The sequence below is a fragment of the Amphiprion ocellaris genome, chromosome 2 (genome assembly GCF_022539595.1).
Source record: "Amphiprion ocellaris isolate individual 3 ecotype Okinawa chromosome 2, ASM2253959v1, whole genome shotgun sequence".
Classification (NCBI taxonomy): Eukaryota; Metazoa; Chordata; class Actinopteri; family Pomacentridae; genus Amphiprion; species Amphiprion ocellaris.
In genome coordinates this window covers 8,398,543-8,422,721 of record NC_072767.1, presented here as the reverse complement: position 1 = coordinate 8,422,721, position 24,179 = coordinate 8,398,543, and the positions used below count along the sequence as shown (strand labels likewise).

General features: G+C 36.5%; 1 protein-coding gene across 3 annotated transcripts in view; it reads left to right on the top strand.

Annotated features, from left to right (window-relative positions):
* Positions 1 to 24,179, top strand: part of pex5la (peroxisomal biogenesis factor 5-like a) — a 198,729-nt gene that overhangs the window by 89,145 nt on the left and 85,405 nt on the right. For 2 of the 3 annotated variants that reach the window (XM_055016544.1, XM_055016539.1), the window contains exons 2-3: positions 5,380 to 5,484; positions 22,849 to 22,960. In XM_055016544.1, coding sequence (XP_054872519.1) covers positions 5,380 to 5,484; positions 22,849 to 22,960 — 217 coding nt within the window. The remainder of the gene's footprint in view (positions 1 to 5,379; positions 5,485 to 22,848; positions 22,961 to 24,179) is intronic. The other variant, XM_055016548.1, reaches the window with a different exon arrangement.

The following is a 24,179-nucleotide window of genomic DNA, read 5'->3' as shown; positions in this document are numbered from 1 at the left end:
TTCTATTGGAACCACCTGTTGCTTGTTGTTCTTGTGGCTGAACGTAGATCTTCTAACACTGGCTGAATGTCTGGGTTTGTTGTGATGCTGCAGGATAGTTTGGATCAAACCTGATGCCTCCCTGATGATTCTACATGATGAATAACAATCTAAACACCAGTAACTCCGTGAAGCTGGTATCAAGGTTCTATTGAAACCACCTGTTGCTTGTTCTACTTGTAGTCCTTCTAACTTTGGTTGTATGTTTGGGTTTTGTTGTGATGCTGCAGGATATTTTGGATCTGATCTGACATCTCCCTGATGTTTCTACATGATGGATAAGATTATAAAAACACCTGAAGTACTGGAAACATCTCAACAGAACTCCTAATAAATAAAACCACTTCATCAAATACCTGAAACTATAAACTAACAAAAACTGAGTAGAAGATCTTTGACTCTGTTGGCAAAATTTCCAACCTGCATCGTCTGCCAGTCAGACAAAACAACCAAAAACAAACACTGAGAGCTTTTCTGAACCATTTGTGAACGCTGCTTTGCTCCGGGCAGCATCTTAGCGAGCGACGCAGCTCATTTATACCGACTGAGTCTGAGCCGGAGAGTGGGAGCAGGTGGCTTCTGGGACTTTATTAAGAGCATTAGGCTTTCAAGGGAAGACTCCCTCCAGGCGAGGCGCATGCATTCTGCGACATGATCAGTTGAGGAAATCAGTGGTAGAAAAGCCTAATTCATTTTTCTGGCAAGTGGAAATGTAGAAAGTGTCTAATGAGATCTGGCTAAAAGGCTCCGAGTGCACTTTCTGCTCTACGAAATGCAGACACTGAATGTGACGAGCAGCAGCTTTGTCTCTCTCCGGTCAGCAAGTTGAAGTGCAGGAGGCCGAGGCCAAGCGTGTAGCATCTCCTGCAACATCTGCGCATCTTAAGATGATTAATAGCACAAAACGTAATCCGTCTTCTGGAAGAAGGCGAGATGTGACGCAAGTCTGAGAGACAGACGGTGGTTTCTGCAGCCATAAAGTGGAGGTGAAAAGGATGACAATGGGCCCGCAGAATCAATCTGACCTCTTATGTAATCAATTTTTACTGTTATGTAATGGTGCCTTGGCAATTATCGGACGGGTTCTGCTCGGTTGTCTCGCTGTGAGGGGCTGAGGGTGGTAATATGGAGGCCGGGATGCTGGACGCTGCTAGGGGAAGTTTAGTGAAGCGAAGGCTGCAGTCTGGATGTGAGCTGATAGTCTGATGTGATCACTGAAGGAAATGTACAGAAACCAGCAAGAAATCCACTGATAATACCTCCCAGTTGCAGCATATTCCAGAATTAAACTGAGGATTTTGTGATCGTATTATATGCTATGCACCTCAACCAACACCTTGAAAGTGACAACTGGCTTATTATTGCATCCGATATTCAACATTTTTTGGATTATCTGAATTTTTTTGGAACTTTTTTGAAAAAAATACCTGTATTTTAAAGTTGCTGTCTCTAACACAGTTGAATCTGATTGGTTGCACATGACGAATAACAGCAAATCAACTTAAGGATAAACGTCAAAAGGTGTAATCCTCTGAATCTTGTGCAGTTACTAACTAGTTTGTCATCACTGTGGGCTCATTTCTCACTGCAGTATAAAGTCCTACACCTCTGTGGAAACAGAACAACCATGAAGACGGAGAGAGAACTGAAAACTGCAGTATGGCACAGTTAAATTTAGCATGAAATATCAAAAAGAGAAAACAAAAGTTGACCTTCTTTGTTTATTTTACAAGAATTGACAAAAATCTGGGCCGTTAGCCCTGTTGCCATGCAGCTAGAAGGTCCCCGGTTTGCATCCCAGCCTTCCCGAGATCTTTCTACATAGAGTTTCCATGTTCTCCTGCTTGGGTTTTCTCCGGTTCTCTGACTTCCTCTCACAGTCCAAAAACATGCTGAGGTTAATTGGTAACTCTAAATTGTCCTTAGGTGTGAATGTGAGTGTGATTGTTTGTCTCTATGTGTATCCCTGTGATAGACTGTTACCTGTCCAGGTGTCCCCTGCCTTCACCCTGAGTCAGCTGGGACTCTAATGAGGATTAAGTGGTGTATAGATAATGGATGGAAGGATGGATGGTAGAAAATGTTCTCTGCAGGGTAGTAAGTGAAGATTAGTAGAAAAGAAACTGACAACTGACTTATTATTGCATCCGATATTCAGCATTTTTTTTATTATCTGTATTTTTTAGGCGCTTTTTCCCAATAAGATGCCTAAATTTTAAAATTGACGGCTCTCACACAGTCAAATTTGATTGGTTGCATATCAAGAGTAACAGCCAATCAACACTTAAGGATTAACGTCATAAGGTTTAATCTTCTGAACTCCAGGCAGTTTCTTGGTGTTTTTTTCTCACTGTAGGCTCCTTTTATAAAGTCCTGCACTTCTATGGAAACAGAAAAAACAGAAATATTTTCTCTGCACCAAAAACACAGTAAAATATGGCACAAATCATAAAAAAGAAGAAAACTAAAGTTGAATTTATTTATTTTACAAGAATTGCTAAACAATGTGTAATCAACATGTGCAACGTTTTTTCAAATGTCTTCGACCAACACTGGAAATAAATGGTGACTCTTTATGCTATATATATTTTACTAATTATATTTATGTGTTTGCAAACTTGTTCCTTGTATACTCTGAGTATACGGCCTGCAGTTCAGCTGAAAAGATGCTGAATTTTTGTCACGTGATTGCGGGTTGCACAAGAGTCAGTCATAGTTTTCTGGTCACATGAGAATTTTTAGAGAATCTGGTTAAAGCAAACTTTTACTTTCGGCAATTTATTAAAGGTGACATGCGGAATTGATTAAATATTATGATTTTAAGCTTTGATTTGTTTACGTTTTCCAATGGAAAAGCAGGTCACACATGATTAGAGAATTGAAAATCCAACAATTCTTTTTTTTTAGTTTCTAGCTCTTATAAATGGTGGAATTATGGCTAGTTCTTTTAAAAAGACAACATGATTTTCAAACTCAACACTGGGTTTTGTGGCCCATACGGAAAATTAAACAAATAAATCATAAATAAGTAGATGTCTATCCCTGAAGTTTGTGTTATTTTAAAATTTGACACCAGAATTTTTGTATTTAGAGCAATTTTATGTCTGTTCTCAATAGTGATTTTCAGTTTCCTTGATTACCAGTAATTGGTATTTCTGTTTTTATAGTTTCTAGCTATTATAAATGGTGGAATTATGGCTATTTTTTTTTTCAAAAACAACATGATTTTCAGTCCCATCACCAGGTTTTGGGGTTCATTATACACGTTAAACAAAATTGAAGACATTTTGACAAAAGTTATTGTTGAAATTTGTTAATTTTTATGTCTTTAATGCAATTGTTCCCAATAGTGATTATTAGTGATTATTAATAATTGTTAAAGGTATCACACCTGGAAAAAAAAAAAAAAACACATCCACGAATCCCTACAGGATACTATTTGCAGTTGTCTCCAAAACAGTGATCACTTGGAAGAAATCTAGGTTAATTAAAAGTCATTTTACTCTGTCATAGTTGTAGGTTTTGATATAAAAACATAATCTGCGAGGATTAAAAAGACAAACACGCTGACACGATTCTTGAGCAGTTAATCCACTGATTGCTTTCTCAGTTAATCAATTAATTGTTGAGAATGTCTTGGTTTGTTTGGCCAAAAATCCTAAAACCCAAATCTACGCTACAAGCCAAGTTTGGAAGCAACATCAACTTTCTGTTTTCAGTGTCTTTCTTAAAAAACCAACATGAACTCTTTGGATTCTGGGATTTATTTACTGCAGGATCAGACTTCGTTGATATGTAGCAGTTTCCTCAGTTTACCTTTAGGTACACATTCAAGTTACCAGACAACTGCTGAATAAATGCTAACAAAAGAGAAGAAGGTGTTCAGCAATGTGGAGAGAGGATGAGGAGGCAGACACAGAGAGACACACTGGAGACTCAGATGACTTAAGTTGGGATTAAGGTTTACTGATATCAGGAGTGACACTGACAGAGCAGCAGTACATGCAAGCGATGCTAGCATCAGTTCCGAGGATTCTCTCTGATCTTTGGGTATACATTGTAGTTGGAAGGGGGGTCAGATTTAGATTACTACAACAAAGACAGCTAGTCTGCTTATGGTACGTGTCCACAGGTAGACTTCTACTTTATGCAAATTCGGTGTGGGAAACAGAGGTTGACGCGTCACAAAATTTTTGTCAAACGTCTAAACTAGCCGTCGAACTAAAACGAAAACAGATTCAGCTGCCTATTTCTCACCTCAAATGCTTTCAGAAATACTTTTCACTGAACTGTTTTTGTAATGAAAGAGAAAGTTTGCAACCAAGCTGCCATGTTGGTCCGACATTTCTACCAGACTGAAGCTGAAAGTGCTGTCACCCACCAAGCGGGCGATTTTCAGATGTGACGCGTTTACATGCGAGAAAAACAGATCCTGTGGACACGTACCATTAGTCACGTCAGAATCGACAACATCTAATCTCCTTCAGAGTCTGCCTGTCTGAAGGCCATTATGACCTTAGAAAAGGGAAAGAGTAACTTTTCCTTCACAGAAGGGCTTAGTTATAGGCATGAGTGGATTTGCAAGAGTCAAAACTTTAACGCAAACATAAGAAACAAATCACAGTTTGCATTATTCACTTTACCTCATTGGCTTTTGAGAGTTTGCCGACAAAAGTCCCAATAAATCTCAACTATGTCCATATCTTTATACCTACCGCAGAAAGAAACAGCTGAGTAAAGAGACAAGAGTACGAATACCAGAAAATAATAGTAAAAATCTCTTCTGATGAATGACTCTTTATATAATAATCATGTTTATTTTGTTGCGAAGCACACCAATGAAAGAGTGATCTTTTTTGTACAAATTTGATCTTGCTTCCAAACTTTTATTAACTTATTGTGAACTTGCATAGAAGGCAAATAAAACCAGATACTATTTCCTTTTCAGAAGCTGGAACCTGAGAATTTATGCAACTTTTTTCCTCTGATTGTTGTAGATCACGTCGTTTTAACTACACATAAACTAACTTGTACACTGAGTTCTGCATAAAACTGTATCATCCCGCTGTGGAATTGACCCTGCCGTTGGATGTCCACGCTCATCTGTCCACAGTCAACCCTCCACATCGTGCAGTGACCCTCGTCTCATGCCATAGTCTTGTGGAAATGTCTTCAGTCTCTGTTGTTATTGTTGTTGTTGTTGTTGTAGACAGCCCCACACACACATACACCGTAGTATCTCCATCTTCATAAGGTAAAGTCTGTTCTGTAAGATGCCCCGGTCGGGTTTTTGTCCAACTGTCCCACTGACACTCGTCGTTGTTGATCTCACTGTTGTAGGGGAAAGACTCTAGGGCTGCAGATAAGACTGTTGCCATGGTCCTGAAGGAGATACCCAGTAAGGCGTCATCAGAAGGGAAGCCCCTCCTCACGGTGACTACCAAGGTGGGCAGATCCATTCCAGAAACCCCCCTCTTTAACCCTCTAAATGGAACGTCCTCCTGTGTTGAAACATTAGCTTTGAGTGTCCTCCAGCCGCCATCCACTGTCTACTAACTCATCACTGGAGCCTTCTGTCTAACAAAGACAAGTTGCTTCATTTCCAGCTGCTCTATGGGGTTTAAAACTGCATCCACACAAGCACTCAGCAATCATCTCAACATCTACACAACTTATTATCCAATTATCCTCACGCTAAAAACTGAAATTTAGCTCATTGTGTTGGGGAGAGATAAAGGAGAACCATTATTTGTCACAAACGAAATTATTCTAAGAAAAAACGGCAAAAAATTTCCCATTACAACATCTGGTGACGTGTTTAATGCACTTTAAACCTGGTTTTTTTTTTCAGATTTTTGTTTTATTTAAGACATGCTAATGGTAGCAATGGTACCAAAAGAAGAAAATAAATCACACTAAATGAGAAAATAATGTCTAGAAACATATAGGAAGAAGTCTAACATTAATTCCCACCAGCTAAATCGCATATCTTACCCCTAGAAGACCTTTACTGTTCCGCATTATTAAATTTTGCTGGTTTTTGTACATTATCTTAAATAGTTTTTATAGTTTTCCAATGGAAAAGCATGTCCAACATGATTAGAAAGTTGAAAATCCAACAATTTCTTTCTGTTTTTATAGTTTCTGGTTCTGATAAAAGGTGGAATTCAGGCATGTTTTTTTCAAAACAACATAATTTTCAAACTCATCGCTGGGTTTTTGGATTCAGAGGGTTAATTAAAACCATAAACTAAGACAATTCAACAAAATTTTTGATAGCACACCTGGGGAAAAAAGCACATCCATGGATTCCTGCAAGAACATATTTGCAGTTATCACCTAAACAATAGCAGACAAGCGATCAGTTTTTGTACATTTTCTGAAATAGTTTTATAGTTTTCCAGTGGAAAAGCAGGTCCAACATGATAAGAAAGATAAAAATTCAATATTTCTTTCTGTTTTTGTAGTTTCTGGCTCTAATAAATGGTGTCATTTTTTCAAAGACAACATGATTTTCAAACCCATCACTGGGTTTTGGAGTCCAGAGGGTTGATAAAACACATAAACTACAACGTTTTAACAAAATTTATTGAAGAAGTTTGTGTTATTTAAAAATTTGACTCCAGAATTTCCATCTTTAATGCAATTCTTTATCACTTCCCAATAGTAATTATCAATTTCCTTGGTTGTTAATGTTTGGCGAAGGAAAAAACAACATATCCATGAATCCCTACAAGAAACTATGTGCAGTTATCACCTAAACAATAACAGACAAGTGGTCAGTTGGAAAGAAATGTAGGTATTTTTTTCTTTTTTTGTACATTTTTTGAAATAGCTTTATAGTTTTCCATTGCAATCACAGGTCCAATATGATTAGAAAGTGGAAAATTCAACAATTCTTTCTGTTTTTAGAGTTTCTGGCTGTAATAAATGGTGTGATTTTTTCAAAGACCACAAGATTTTCAAACACATCGCTGAGTTTTGGGGTTCAGACGGTTGATTAGAAACATAAACTAAGACATCAACTAGACATTTTTATTTCCAGCTGCTCTATGGGGTTTAAAACTACATCCACACAAACACTCAGAAATGATCTCAACATCTACACAAGTTATTATCCAATTATCCTCACGCTAAAAACTTATATTTAAATGAGTGTGTTGGGGAGGGATTAACATGAGGGTCACCACAGACTCCCCATCCCATCCCCTAATCAGGTCAGTAAAGTTCCTCAAGAACTTTTTTAGGTTTTTTTGTGCACCTCATAAGCAGCTAATCCTCAGCGTGTGAATGCGTCTCCAGAATGCGATGCCGCCCAGCATGGCATTGAGCGACTGACTGAGCTCTTCTCTGTTCCAAACACTGCAGAGAACAGAGAAAAGCCACTGCTGAGCTTCTCACTTCTCTTTCGCTTCTTTACGTGGATGCAGTCAGAGCTCCAGACGGGCGATAGGAGTTTTTCTGTGCTTGATTGCTTCTGTACTGTGTGTGTGCGTGTGCGTGTGTGTGTGTGTGTGTGTTTGCTGCTGCTGTGTCTGTGTTTTTTAATAACCTGTGGCATGCTTTTATACTCGTCTTATTCTCTAATACAATGTCTGGTATGATAAGCTGTCACACGACCCAGATAATGCTTCCACTCAAGTGGGAGGATGTAATTATAGCTCAGCATTTCTGCACAATCTGCTGAGTTAACGCTGATGAGGCAGGACTATTGTGTGTGTATTTTTAAAAGTAAATAATTCAGTTAATCTGCAAATCATTATTTGTCACAGCAGAAATTGTTGTATTATACGAGTGAAACATCTAGTGACGTGTTCAGTGCACCTAAGCGTTGTATTTCCTGATTTTTTAGTCATTTTAGACATGCTGTAATACCAAACATGAGAAATAAATCACACAAAATGAAAAAAATTCAGAGAATGCTAATGTGTAAATGAATAATAAATTATTGTATGAAAAGGAAGAGAAAGAATCAGTGGCAAAGAACTGATGGTGAGCTGTTTAATGCACTTTAAACATGTTTTTTTTTTTCAGATTTTTGATTTATTTCAGCCATGCTACAATACCAAAACAAGAAATCGCACAAAATGAAAAGAATGAGCAGAATTCAGTTCATGCTAATCTGTAAATTATTATTTGTCATAAATGAAGTTATTGTTAGAATCAATGGCAAAAAAACGTCCCATTACAATATCTGATGAGCTGTTTAATGCACTTTACACCTGTTTTCTTCGGATTTTTGGTATATTTCAGACATGCTACAATACCAAAAAAAAGAAAAGAAATCACACTAAATAAAAAGAACCCTATCATAATGTCTGAAAACAAGTAAGATGAAGATTAACGTATTAACTTCTACCAGCTGCATCTCATATCTTACCTCCAAAACACCTTTACTGTTTCACATTATTATATTTTCAATTTTTTTGTACATTTTCTCAAATAGTTTTATAGTTTTCCATTGGAAAAGGAGATCCAACATGATTAGAAAGCTGAAAATTCAACAATTCTTTCTGTTTTTATAGTTTCTTGCTCTTATAAGTGGTGTAATTTTAGACATTTTTTTTAAAAGACAACATAATTTTCAAACCCATCGCTGGGTTTTGGGGTACAGAGAGGTAATTAAAAACATAAACTAAGACAATTTAACTAATTAGATATCACACCTGTAAAAAAATCACATCCGTGGATCCCTCTGCGAGTGATAAGTTGGAAAGAAATATAGATATTTTTCTTTTTTTGTACATTTTCAGAAAGAGTTTTATAGATTTCCAATGGAAAAGCAGGTCCAACATGATTAGAAAGTTGAAAAGCCAATAATTCTTTCTGTTTTTATAGTTTCTAGGTCTTATAAATGGTGAAATTATGACAATTTTTTTCAAGACAACACAATTGTTAAACCCATCACTAGGTTTTGGGGTAGAGGGGGTTACTAAAAACCTAAACTACAACATTTTAACAAAGTTTATTTTTGAATTTTGTGTTATTTTGAAATTTGACTCCAGAATTTTCATCTTTAATGCTATAAGTCTAACCTACAAACTGGTAAACATTTACAGGAAAACAGCTTTTTTAAATCTGAATTCTTATTTTTCAATTTTGGTTGTTAACAGTTAACTTATTCTTTGCTTTTACTTCATTCTAAACATTACAGCAGCTTCCCTTTATGCCAGATGACACTTTATTTTAATAAAAAAGAGCTTTCAAATGTGTTTTTATAGATCTGAATTCCTTGAATACACCTGAAAACTCAACATTAACCAGCTGCTAAGTTGCGTTAAAATAGCTGCGACGAAAACAAGCTGAGAATCATGAAAACTATCACTGCATGTTCACTACAAACTGCAGGATTGATGTCCTACCATCACCCAGGAATCTCAGCCAACGGTATGGTGAAGACTCCACATGACTCCAGCTACACTCAAACACATCTTAGTGGGCTACAAGATCAGCCTCACCCAAGGCTGCTACACCTGGCGGCACAACCAGGTCCCACAGTGTCTGGCACTGATGCTGATTGAGTCTCAACGGCCTTCCACACATGTCGTCCTGCTGGTAAGAAACCACATTTGTCCAGGAGGGTGAGGATGGAAGCCTGTCTTGCCACCTTTAGACCAGATCCTGGGCAGTTGAGAGGGGCTTGTGACTGGAAGATGCTGGTAGACTTGGACCAAAAGCTCTGCTTCCCACCTGAGGTTGTATCCGGCAACCAGACCTGGTGCTATGGTCAGAATTGCTTAAGGCCACTACACACTGTGCGATTTTCGGCCATCCCAGATGAAAGATAACAATCACGAGTGAATCATGGCGATATATTTGGCCGTGGCTGTAAATCGGTGGTCCTACGTCTCACTGTGAGACAGGTTCAAGGACCGCCGTTGTCATGGTCTTGCAACCAAAGACAAGATGTGATAAAATTCTGACAGTGTCAGAAATTTGGGGTGATAATCTCACAGTGTGGCTGCTGCTGCAACCTACGACAACTAACTAACCAATAGAAATGCAGTATGAAATGACATACTGATCAGCACGAAACTGGCGCTAAACCCAAATAGATGATTTGTGGTGACAAAACGCATCAAAACAAGTATGTGGGATTCAAACAAAGCAGACAACCTAGTAGAGTTGTGGCAGCAAAAGCCGTCTGACGTGTCCTCCAGCTCGTGCTACAACCGGACAAAAAAGGATGAAACATGGAAGCATATAACTTCGGATTTCTCTCCAAACACATAAATGCCACACGGGCAAGGGCTCCATTCATGTTTGGCTAGTTTCCCTGTGATTGTAGGAGCTTCTACATCCTTCGGTTGTTTACTTTTCACGGATGGACACCGCACACTTATGACGTTTTATTCTTGCAAATTCACGCCGACTCACATACATCATAAGCTGCGATTCAGCTTGCCTTTTCATCGTGCAATCTGCACAGAACAAACTTGACATTGTGCTCAAAGATTATTAGATGCATGTCGTACAATGTAGCAAACTGTGAACTTATAAGATTGTTAAAATTGTACAGTGTATAGAGGCCTTTAGGCAGGTTTGCATCGTCAAGCTCACAGTGCCCTGGGAGAGCTCACAAGAGGAGGCCGACAAGCAAGAAGCTGAGGTGTATGGAGCTTGCCGCTGATGCAAAACAGCGAGTCTGGAAGGTGAGGGTCCAACCAGTTGAAGTAGGCTGCAGAGGATTCGTAGCCACCTCGACATTCAGGCTTCTCCGGGAGATGGGAGAAGGCCCACTGGCAGGTGATCAAGGACCTCTGCAGAGCTTGTGAAAAGGAAGTCAGTGGCTGTGGAGGAAGAGAAAGTATTCCACCTGGGCTTTCAACTGAGTCGATGGCATCCAGGCTGGGATTCACTGCTGAACCCTCTGGAGGTGTCGTTGGCCTATCAGTGAAACACCTAGGAAAGAGGGTGACCACTTGATAGCCCAGATGATGCCCTCACTCACTCAACCATCCCACAGAGCCTTAGTAGGTGTTTCATGTGTGCAAGAAGGGACATCAACATGTAGTCCTACACAACAGTTCTAAGAGCAGCTGGTTAATATTTTATACCTGAACTCCCTGGAAAAAAGGTTGTTTTTCTTTCTCGTGCACAAAATTTCCTCTGGATCCTCAGATTGTTGGATTCACGGGTCAGCTCTAACTTGATATCTTTATTTGTTACTCTCAGAGCCATCAGTAAACAGGAAATGTAAATAACGGATGTCGTTTCCACGTGGGCAGATCTCCGGCTGAGGCAGCATTTGAAGAGGCTTCGTGTCTCGGCTTGAAGTCAGTTAACGACTGACTGCAGTTCCTCACGCCACATGTCGAGTCAAATTGAGTCTATTTGTAGAGTACGAGATCACAAACGATGTCCCGGCGGGCCTCAGAGGTCTGAGACTGGGACGGGAAACGTCTGCACAAAGACGTTAAAAAAGTGGACGCAACAATAAAGCAACAAGATGAAAATCCACAGAGATTTATTAACATTTCACCACTGAGGAAGACTCACCGTTCAGAAGATAATTGCTAAGAAAAAAGAAAATAAATCGCACAGAATGAAAAGAACCTTAAAATAATGTCTGGAAACAAAAAGATGAGGTTTAACTTATTAATTCTACCAGCTACATCTCATATCTTACCCCCAAAACACTTGTTCTGAATTATTAGATTTTTCTTTTTTTTTTCCATTTGCTTAAATAGTTTTATAGTTTTCCATTGGAAAAGCAGGTCCAATATAATTAAAAAGCTGAAAATCCAACAATTTCTTCTTGTTTTATTAGTTTCTAGCTCTAATAAATGGTGGAAATATGGCTAGTTTTTTCAAAGACAACATGATTTTTAATCCCACCGCTGAGTTTTGGAGTTCATTAAACATGTAAAACATAAACTAAAACAATTTAACAAAATTTCTTGTTGAAACTTTTGTTATTTTAAATTTTGACACCAGAATTTTTATCTTTAATGCAATTATATATCCGTTCTCATGACTGCTAAGGACACTATTGAACCACTATATATTTACGTTAGAAGGCTCTGTTTGCTGCTGTTACATCTATATTTGTTAAAATCTTGCATACAGACACTTTTGCAGCAAATATATCTTAGTCCAAAGATGAAATAGACTCCAACAAACGCAAGAAATTTACGCTTGTTAGGGTGAGATTTATAATTCAGTTTGAGAAGTAACTCTATTTATAAACGCACAAAGGAGGACCAACAGTTTCAATGAGAGGGACCTACATGCACCAACATCAATTAACATGCGAACGATGACTAATGTAGAACTGTTTGTTTGCAAGTTTTGGTTAAAATCTTGCATACAAACACTTAGCAAGAAAATATATCTTAGTCCAGAGATGAAATTATCCCAAACAAATGCAAAAAATGTGCTCTTGTTGGTGCAACATTTGTCAAAAACTGCAGGTCTCAGCCATTTAGGGAAATTATTGAGCCCTTTTTTAAAAATTTAAATCAATATTGGCAGCTTTTTTGTCGAAGATTTTCATCTTTAACAGAAACAAAATGGATTTTGGATCATAAAAAGAGCAATGAACGTACAGAGGTTTTATACTTTCTTGATAATATCGGATAACGCATGGCTCATCCAGAAGCAAAAAGTTCAGTCTTAGCTACTTTTTTTCATTATTTCATTTACAACTTTGGAGCCTCAGGATAAATCATGCAAACCCATTATGATGACTCATAAAATGCCCAACCAAGTGAACCTGAGTCTGGAGGGAACAGATCGCTGCCACCCACAGCTTCACAGCAGCTGTAATGACTAAACAACCTGATGCATTAAAGAGAACCTTCATACGGATTCACAGGAACCAAGAAGGCAGCTTTCGCAATAAAAAACACAGATGCTGAAGAGTTAAATGTGATATAACTCCTGACCACGACGCTCTTCATGTGACTTTCAAACACCAGAAAACCTTGACTGTAATTATTTCTCTAGACAACCTTCCCTCAGGTTTTATCTATTCTTTTTTTCATGCACCATCCCCCTTTCTGCAGTGTTTTCCATCCTCTATCCTCACCTCAACCTCTCCTCCTTCAAGGCTCTGACAACTTTTCCTGGTACACTTGTTCCCTTGACGGCAACATCTGAACGATCTCTTGGAGTCAAGCCCAAGCGGCGCAATTAGCTGAAGTTTTCCATTACATAATTTTCTAGATTACTGCTTAAAGCACTTGTAAACAAAACGCCAAAGCGCTTTGCATGGGAGAGGAGCAAAAAAAAAATAAAGTATATTAGGATGAGAGAAAAGGAGGGAAAAAAGGCAGCGGGGGAAAACAGCAGAGTGAGAGTAATGGGCTCAGAAAGCTCCTCTCCTGAGTTAACACTGAACCTATAATTAGTGTTTGCATGCTACCTGCTACGCCGCTCTCCCAGATGAGCACAGTAGATCTTCCTCTGTCCCCATTTTCTGGATGATTGGAGGAGGAAAATGAAGAGGTCTCATCATCCCGCCGCCGTGACTTAAAACTGGCCCCCGTGGCAATCACTGGGAGAGCTTTGAAGAGCTACAACAGTCGTTTAGTGTTCGGAGGCTGCCAGCGGTGATGTACAGACACAACCTTCACCCTCGCCGTCGACTTTCAGGCTGGAAACCGACGGCAGGATGTGAACCTTAATGAAGCTAAAACACAAATCAGGCCGACGGTGTTCGATCATTATTCTCAGTCAGGCTGCAGCTCTGTGATTTGGGCTAAATGCTAATGTCATTAGGTGCTATTTGCTGTCATGCTAAGGTTTGCTAATTAGCAAACCCAAAGTGAAGCTCGGTGTGTCAGGAGGGAATTAAGAAACAATATTAGTCTCGCAGAGTTTTCGTTACTTTAAATTTTACAGTAGGCCATTGATGGAACACATTTCACAAAAAAATAGCAAATATCAGCCTCATGGTGGTGCTGGAGATTACTAAAGTCAATGCACTTTAATGAATCACTGCAAAATTTAGCCAAACCATAACGGCATAGTGCTTTTTTACCCCCAAACTATTGTTAGAAAATGTTAAAAGCTTTTTTGGAGCCACAAACAAGAGCGCCTGTTAAACAGCAGGATACGGTGTGAACTGATCAAAAGATGTTACTAAGATGACACCAACAAGACACAAATGAGACAGAAAATGAGAAAAACAAGACTTAAATTACACAAATGAGACAGAAAATGATGCAAACAAGAAATTAAAAGACACAAACATTATACAAAATGACAGGAAAATTGTTTCAAAATTAGATAAAATGATAAGCGAGATACTAAAGAAAAAATAGATGCAAAGCGAGACAAACAAGACACCAAACAACAAAACTGAGATGCAAAACAACACAGAAAATAAAAATAAGACCCAACATTACCAAAATAAAATGCAAAGTAACACGAGACATAACTGTCTCTAAGAGACATGAACACAGCAAATTTAAACAAGACGCAACGTGATTAAATTAGGCAAAAAGACGAGCAAGATTCAGAAGAAAAATGAGACAGCACAAGACAAATGAGACACAAAGTGAAACACAAAATAAGAACTGGACACAACGTAATTAAAACAAGACTTCTGTATAATAAGAGAAAGGAGAGAAAACTGTCCCAAAGACATGCAAACAAAAGATTTAACACAACAAAATCAAGTCACACAATGAAAAAAAATTAGAGACAAAGAGAAGGAAAATGCAAAATGAGATGAATGAGACAGAAAACTCAAAAAAAAAAACAAGACACAAAATGAGACACAACATGAAACTGAGACACAGCATGACCAAAAAAATAACACAAAACAGACAAAGCAAAAGGCTTGGCACAAAAGAGCAAGAACAAGACACAAAATTACACAAAAAAGACACAATATGACAAAAAATCAGACATAAAAGAAGAGAAAACAGGAAAAAAAACAGTCACAAAGAGACACAAATAAACAGGGACACACACATACATGACTTAAGTGAGACACAAAAGAAAAATTTGTCAAAAAACAACACAAATGAAACAGAAAATGATGCAAATGAGGCAGACAATGACAAAAAAATGGACAAACTATAAGCGAGATAAAGAAAAAAGAGACACAAAACAACACAAATATGGCAAAACGAGACAAATAACACACAAAATGAAAATGAGAAAATGACCAAAATGATTCACAAATTAACAGAATGGATGCAAAATTATCCCAGAGACACAAACAATAGATTAGGCACAAAACAACACAAATAAGACACAAAATCACATATAAAAGACACAGTATGACAAAAATGAGACAGAAAGGAAGAGAAAAGAGAAAAAACTGTCACAAAGAAACACAAATAAAATGTCATAAAAACAAAATAAAAATGAGGAAAATGATGCAAATTAGATGCACAATGACAAAACAATATACTAAATTCTAAGAACAAAAAAGAAAAATGAGACAAAATAACACAAAATGACAAAAATGAAAAACAAGAAGAGAAATGAGACACAAACAATGACATAAATAAGACAAAAATGACACAAACAATGACATAAATGAGACAAAAATGACACAAATGAGACATACAATGACAAAAAATTATCAGTGAGATACCAAATAAATTGGACACCAAACAACATGAATGAGACAAAACAAGACAAAACAAGAAAAATGAGACACCAAGTAATAAACAAAATGTGAATGAGACAAAATGAGGCACAAAATAACATAAAAAAGACAAAATTGTCCCAAAAAGACATAAACAAAATATCATTAACGAGACACGAAGGAAAAAGGGACAGAAAATGTAAAAAAAAATCTAATAAAAAATTAGACAAAATTATATGCAACATTAAAAAGAAAAATGAGACAGAAAACAACACAAACAAGGCACAAAATGACAAAAATTAGAAATAAGAAGAGAAAAGACACAAATATCTAACAAAGTAGCACAGTCAGAGACAAAAAAATGTCAGAAAATGACCCAAAAAATTGAGAAACAAAGGCGTTTCTCGAGGATTTTGGCACTCTAAATGTCAGCTCTGACCTCCAGTCAGTCCAAGTCAGAGTTTAATGCCTCACAGTGGCTCCGATAGACGTCGTGAATATAGTTATTTAGAGACAGATGTTTCTCAGCATGTGCATTTATGAACGTCATCGCCATTACAGTTTTTCTCAATTGATCAGACACTAAATTCCATTCACTGCACTCAGCCACCAACTGACTGCACACGTTTATCAAAACCAGGACTCTGCTGTCCAAATTTTGGACACTATTCATGGTTTGCACACAGTTTCCAAAACTCTTGCACGGTTTTTGCAAAAGACTGAACATGTTTTTCGCTCATTTAAACACACTTTTTCACTCATAGCACACATTTTTCAAAAAGTGAACACTAGGAAGCAGAATTGGGACACTGTTCCAACACTGCTGTCACAATTTAGACACAACAGGTCAAAACTGAACCTAAATATCTACATACTGTACTGTGTACAATACAGTGCTGTATTTTTTATCTAACATTATTTTTATTTTATAATGTACAGTCAGGCACTGCAATGACCTCTGAGTCATTTATAGGATGCATTTGTGTTTAAGTTGTCATTTTTGAGGACTGTGTCATTTTTTTACACTTCATGTGAAAACACAGTGAGAGAAGAGTGTTTTGTATTTAGCAGTGCAGTGTCCTAGTTTTGCTTCTGGTGTCTTAATTTTGAAAACAAAATTCAGATTTTGACAATAAAGTGCGCTTTTGACACACGTGTGCAGTGCTTTGTGAATTGTGTTCAAATAAAGAAAATAGTGTGCAGTGTGTTGGGAAATGTGTGCTATTTTTCAGGAACAGTGTCTCATCAATAGAGAAAAACTGTAGGAGAAGCTGTGCAACCTCAGACCTCTGCTGAGTTTTAAACTCTGAACTGTTTTTGGTATTTAAAGGATCCGTTTGGACAGTTGATGGGTCAAAAACAACAGAAACACAACCAGACAGGAGGAAATCTTCTCATTTCCACTAATCTACAATATCAGTTTAACATTTAAAAGCCATTAAAGGAAGCAGTATAGCAGCATTTACAGCTGGTCTAAATACAAGCTAATATAAAAACACAATGACAGGAGAAGCTGCTCTGATCCTGAGGCAACACCGCGAGAAATAAACAAGAGTTAATGTGACCTTAATCCAGACTGAACCTGCTGTGTTCAAGAAGGAAAACTGAGAAAACTAATGATTAATTCACCAGTGACCTGCACAACTTGTACAGAAGGAATGAATATTTGTAGAACAGAAAAGACACAATAAACCTTAATGATTTAATAATTAGCTTTTAGCCAATTGATTATTTTCATGAACAATTTCTGAGTGAATCAAGAATCCAAACTTATCTGGGTCAAGAACTAATTGATTAATCAGGAATCAGGTCTGCCACCAGTCAGTCAAAGGGATGAAAACAAGCTGATTAAAATACGTTAAGGTTTATTTTAATATAATTTACACTGTTTGAATGTTTTGTAGATTTGTAGAGCAGATGATCCATGCTATGAGATGTGATCGGTAAAATAATAAAAAGAAAATTTCCAAAAGATTACTTTCTGAACATTTTTACAAAAATATATGTAAAACAAAAATTAGACCATTGTACTCTTGAAAAATGTTAAATGTTAAATAATTATATTAAGAGACAAAGGAATGAATGAGCCATAAAAATAAATAATAATTGAAATTGTATTTTTTAACAATTGTATATTTTTACTTACTACTACTTTTGCTTTGTGTGTCTTAATTTTGAAAACAAAGTTCAGATTTTGACAATAAAGTGCGCTTTTGACACAAGTGTGCAGTGCTTTGTGAATTGTGTTCAAATAAAAAAATGTGTGCTATTTTTCAGGAACAGTGTCTGATCAATTGAGAAAAACAGTAAATATGAACGAAAAAAGTAGATATAGATTTGCTTCATGAGTGACGCCGCCTCTAGATTCCAACACCAGAACAGAAAAATCTACTGTAAACCGAGCAATAAGGCTAAATTTATCGACAAAGATGGAGGTTTAACAGTCAATACTGTCATGTCTGGTTGAAATTTGGGGATTTTAAAACATTTGAAGTGACATGGAGAAGAAAAAGTGACCAGAAAATGTCGATTTAGCGACTGATGCTAACAAATGTATGCGTGTTTGAGGCCTAATATCTGATTATTTAGTGTTAACTTCAATTTGAGCACCAGAACATTGATCAGAAAGAGTGAATTTAGCAAAGATCACCTTGAAAAATGTGGTGTTTCATGAGACAAGTTGATGCTCTTTGGGAGTTTTCTAGCAGAGATTGTTGTGGAGCCATCAGTAATACTGCATTTTAAGTTGCTTCACGATTTTCGTCTCCGTTAACATTTGCTCTGCTCGTATTAACGCATGACTTCCAAAAGTAAACAGAAGAAAAAGGCTCATGTATATTTCAGCAGCAGAAATGTGTTTCTGCTTAATAAATAATGATGTTTAACAAAGATAGAGACATTAAGTTTGGAGGGGAATTAATCCTGGAACAGAAACAGAACATTAACATCCAGAGAGGATCATGAGTTCAGGTAATTAGGTGACTGTGAGGATCTGGTTCATGTGCAGGAACCTGGTTTCACCCTCAGCGTCTCTTTCTAAAGGTCACATTTATTGGCTGATTTACAGACTGTCATGGAGTCACAGCGAAAGCCGAAGCGGCTACAGTTGTTTAGTTTAGAAGCAGTGAAGTGAAAGAAGTAGAACGCTTCGTTTCACCGCAGTTGCACAACTTTATACCTCAATAATGAGAATAATAAACATTCAGCTGCTGGCCGTCAGCACAGGAAGTGACTCATCTCAGATTTTTTAAAAACTGAAAATCTGTGTCATTCACAGAAAACTAAAACAGCTTCATTGTAAAGTAAATAAATGAATAAATGAATAATAATAATAATCCTGAAAATCTACGTGTCATTCAGAGAAAACAAACACAACCTCACTGTAGAATGAAAAAATAAATAATATTCTGAAAAAAAATCTGTCATTCACAGAAAACAAAAATGACTTCACACACAAATAAAGAAATAACTCTAAATCTGACAGCAAGATCTCCAGACAGCAGTGGGATACTGTTGCCTTCAAAAAACTGTGAATATGGTGAAATAATGGCAAATATCTGCCAAATAACAATATTTTTAGTGGGGTTAAATTCAGTAAAACTGTAACTGTATGCTCACAGAGTGTGAAGAAACTAATTATTATTTGTGAAAATACTGATTTTTTTTAATATATATATATATTTATTTTTTACAGTCAGCATGTAAATTTGTGATTTTACAGGTGAAATTTGTAAAATAACAGTGAAATGAATTATTTCCTATTTTTCATTCATTAATATACATATTTTTCTTTGAAGTAGTGCCAAATATTCCAGAATTCACTGTTTTTTTCCTGATTTAAATGCACAAAAATAGCAGAATTTCTAAAATTCAATGGGGATGCTTTCTTATTTTCATTTTGTGTCTCATTTGTCTTGTTTTTGTTGTTTTGGCTGAGACAAAAAAACATTTAAAAATGAGGCACAAAATGACAAAGACAAGACAAAAAATGACAAAAATGAGACACAAATGAAAGAAACGAGACACAAAATTACAAAAACAAGACAAAATATTACAAAAACAAGAAACAAAATGACAAAAACAAGAAATAAATTGATAAAAACAAGACACAAAATTAAAAAAGAGACACAAAATTACAAAAACAAGACACAAAATGTCAAAAACAATACAAAATATTACCAAAATGATACACAAAATGACAAAAATGAGACACAAAATGAAAAATGAGACACAAAATGGCAAAAACAAGACACAAAATGAAAAAACGAAACACAAAATGACAAAAATGAAACACAAAATGACAAAAATGAAACACAAAATGAAAAAACGAGACAAAAAATGACAGAAATGAGACACAAAATGACAAAACAAGACACAAAATGAAAAATGAGACACAAAATGAAAAAACAAAACACAAAATGACAAAAATGAAACACAAAATGAAAAAACGAGACAACAAAATGACAGAAATGAGACACAAAATGACAAAAATGAGACATAAAATGACAAAACGAGACACAAAATGACAAGGCACAAAACAACAAAAATGAGACAAAATGACAAAAATGAGACATAAAATGACAAAACGAGACACAAACTATTACAAAAACTGAATTATTATTGTATTTTGGATTCAAAAGTTGCAGCATGATGTGTTTGACTTCATTTTCTTTACTTTTCTGCACTGTGATAACTGGACTTTCGCCATTCTGAAGCTGAATCCACATCATTTGTAGTTTTATTTCAGCTTCTGTGGCCTCTAGCTTAAGTTAACTATCAGTAATGGTAAAAATGCACAATTGTCTGTGAATGGAAAAAATACAGATTTACTCATGCATAGTCTATAAAACATAAAATATGCATGTGTGCTTTAAGCAACGGCTGTTTTTCTAAAGCAGTGAGGTCATTTAAAAAGTAAATGTGGACTAAAAACATGCTAAAGGTCATATGTATTATATATTTGTGAAGGACATGATATTCAGCACTTTCCGTCGTGCACACGGCAGCTCAGTCCATTTCATGCTGGGTAATTAAACTTTTAGCACCTTCATTAACATTCTGCCTGCGAACGCGTCCTGCAGAGCAACAACAGCAAATGTCATGTTTCCTCGCCTCACAGGGACAAACTGTGGCGCTGCTTTAGCCTTTCACACGGGACAAAAGCGGTTTTCACCTCCAAATGATGAAGCAGATTGCAGCCACCTGCAGCTGGACGGGGCTGAGGCCTCAGAATAATGAACTGGACCCGAGCCGGTCTGCAGCTGCACTGGCAGGACCACAGATTGGTGCAGCAGGCAGAGTGCTATTAGCATTTTCATGGTTTGGAAGGTGAGACGAGCAGTAATTATTGTTTGGGACGCGTCCACTGAGAGCATCACAGTCCAACTCATCTGGATCTCAGCTATCATTAAGTCCTCGCTCGCTGACATCATATGAACTGTGGTGACCAGATTTTTCAAAATAAAATGCTAATGAGCTGCTTTCCCCCGACGTATGATGCAAATACCATGTTTTGTGTGCATGTAAGCATAGGGATGTGATTTTCCATCAAACAGCAGCAACTACTAATACCATATTACAGTTTTTCTCTATTGATGAGACACTGTTCCTGAAAAATAGCACACATTTCCCAACACACTGCACACTATTTATTTTATTTGAACACAATTCACAAAGCACTGCACACTTGTGTCAAAAGCGCACTTTATTGTCAAAATCTGAAATTTGTTTTCAAAATTAAGACACACAAAGCAAAACTAGGACACTGCACTGCTAAATACAAAACACTCTTCTCTCACTGTGTTTTCACATGAAGTATAAAAAAATGATACAGTCCTCAAAAATGACAACTTAAACACAAATGCATCCTATAAATGACTCAGAGGTCATTGCAGTGCCTGACTGTACATTATAAAATAAAAATAATGTTAGATAAAAAATACAGCACTGTATTGTACACAGTACAGTATGTAGATGTTTACACCACGTCTGCATCAATTCTTTCAGCCTGGTCAGACCTCAGGACCTCATCAACATCACTAGCTGTGTTTTCTCTGGACAGAAAGACTTAATGTGTCTGATCCATCCCTGACATGCATCAACAGAAACATCACCACATGCCAAGACCACTGATTGAAGAGATTTTCCTGAATGTATGGCTGCTGCTCATATACCTTCCACCTCCATGTAGAGAAGAATTCTTCTATAGGATTCAGAAAGGGAGAATATGGTGGCAGAAAAACCACAATAACCTGAGGGTTCATATTGAACTATTCCTGAATCAATAGTCCTCTATGAAAACTAACATTGTCCCAGATGTATTCATGTGTATCATCAGAATCCAACTGAAAAACTCTCTGGAACAAACACACATAAAACACAGAAAAGTCAGTCATGTAGACTTTCTGTAATTTTACTAGCACTTGTGAAGCAGAATTATGCATTAGATTTTTTACAGTATTCTCAGAACATTTCTGGCTGCTTGTATTGTTCCAGTATAGACATGTCACTGAAGTGACAAACAACATTTACATACATGTAAAGTAAACCACAGTAAACCTGAAACCATTTACTTTATGCACCATCTTTACCATCTGCTGACCTTAACAACAGATTCCATTGTGAACAGTTAATTCTGCTTCCCAGCAGGTTTTACAGTGTGCAGTTCATTGGTTAAAGTGTTTTCAGTTTTGACCTGTTGTGTCTTAATTGTGACAGCAGTGTTGGAACAGTGTCCCAGTTCTGCTTCCTAGTGTTCACTTTTTGAAAAATGTGTGCTATGAGTGAAAAAGTGTGTTCAAATGAGCAAAAAACATGTTCAGTCTTTTGCAAAAACAGTGCAAGAGTTTTTGGAAACTGTGTGCAAACCATGAATATTGTCCAAAATTTGGACAGCAGAGTCCTGGTTTTGATAAATGTGTGCAGTCAGTTGGTGGCTGAGTGCAGTGAATGGAATTTAGTGTCTTATCAATTGAGAAAAACTGTAAAATAATAGAAACTAAACAGTTTCAGAGTCTAATATTCCACTACAGTAAGTAAATAATGTACTACAAGTAGCATGAGTGAATTTCCCTCTGAAAACAACTTTCCAGAGAACCACATGCTGCCACTATGTAGGGATTTGTCAGTTTATGGCCTCCGCTGTCATGTGAATCATGACTGAGGCGGCTGAACTTCACTTCACGTTAACAAAAATGAGGGATTTCTAGCAGAGGATTTGTTTCAGAAGCCTGAAGCGTCTCTTTGTCGGTTTGTTCCTACAGCTGGTGAGTGAGCAACAAGAGAGTCGTCCTCTTCTGAGCCCCTCCATCGACGATTTCCTCTGCGAGACCAAGTGTGATGGAGTTTCCCGCCCAGTGACTTCCAACACGGCCGGTAACAAACTCATTCTGATCGTTGGCTGCTTTTTTTTAATGTAGTTTAAGATGCTTTTTAACCATTAAGGCTCCATGTTTTAACAGTAATATTATATTCAGCAACAAATAAAGAAGTTTGGATTAGATAAACTTTCCAGATTCTCACCAGGGAAAGTTTACAGCAGCTGTAGATAAAGCTGGAAGAAGCAGGACAAGAATTATAAAAGCAAGACTAGAATTAGTGGAATTGCAGCTTTTAATACGTCGTTATGGTGTCCTGTTATAATTATACTTTGTCATTTATATTTATATATTACGTGCATAAACTTTATTATTTTTTGATAATTGCATTTTAATATTTTTGATATTTAGAATGTCTATTTTTTTATTCTTTCTTTATTTTATTTTTTGACAATTGCATTTTGATATTTTGATATTAATAATGTTTATTTTTATTTATTTTAAACATTTTTTATTTATTTTATTTTTTGATAATTTCATTTTGATATTTTGATATTTATAACATTTATTTTTTATTTTTTCATTTTTTTATTTTTTGATAATTGAATTTTGATATTTGTAATGTCTATCTTTATTTATTTATTTATTTATTTCATTTTATTGTATTTTTTAATAACTGCATTTTTAAAAAATATTTTTTATAACTACATAATGACTAACAAATAACAAACTACGGAATAAGAATAAGTGAGCTTCAATATTTACTATACATTGACATAATTCTAAAAATAAAAATATAATAAAAGCCCCATAAAAATGAGGCATGGTGACAAATAGATATGTACAGACATGGCATTGGTAGAAAATAATTAGTTTTTCAATGTTTTATTATTGCTTTTTAGGATATTCTTGTCTGATGAATGACATTAAAGATGTTTTTTAACATCTTTCATGTCAAAATGATTCTGGAGAGGTTTATTGTGTGTTGACATACAAAACTAACGGCAGCAAACGAGATTGTTCGGTTGTTACATAAGTTTGACTTGCTGCACAAGACAAAGCTGTGTATGTGAAATGCATAATTTAACATGCGTGCTTCCATAGCTGTGCTCTATTTAACTGGGATTATCAGCAGGAAATGCATCACTTTTAATGGAGATTCCTTCTTCTAATGTTTGTCTGCTAATGAGTTCTACTGGTGGTTTTCATGCTGGCTGTCTAAAGGAAGATTTGACCATGAAACTAAGTTTTTCTGTCTTTTTCTGAGTGATGATGAC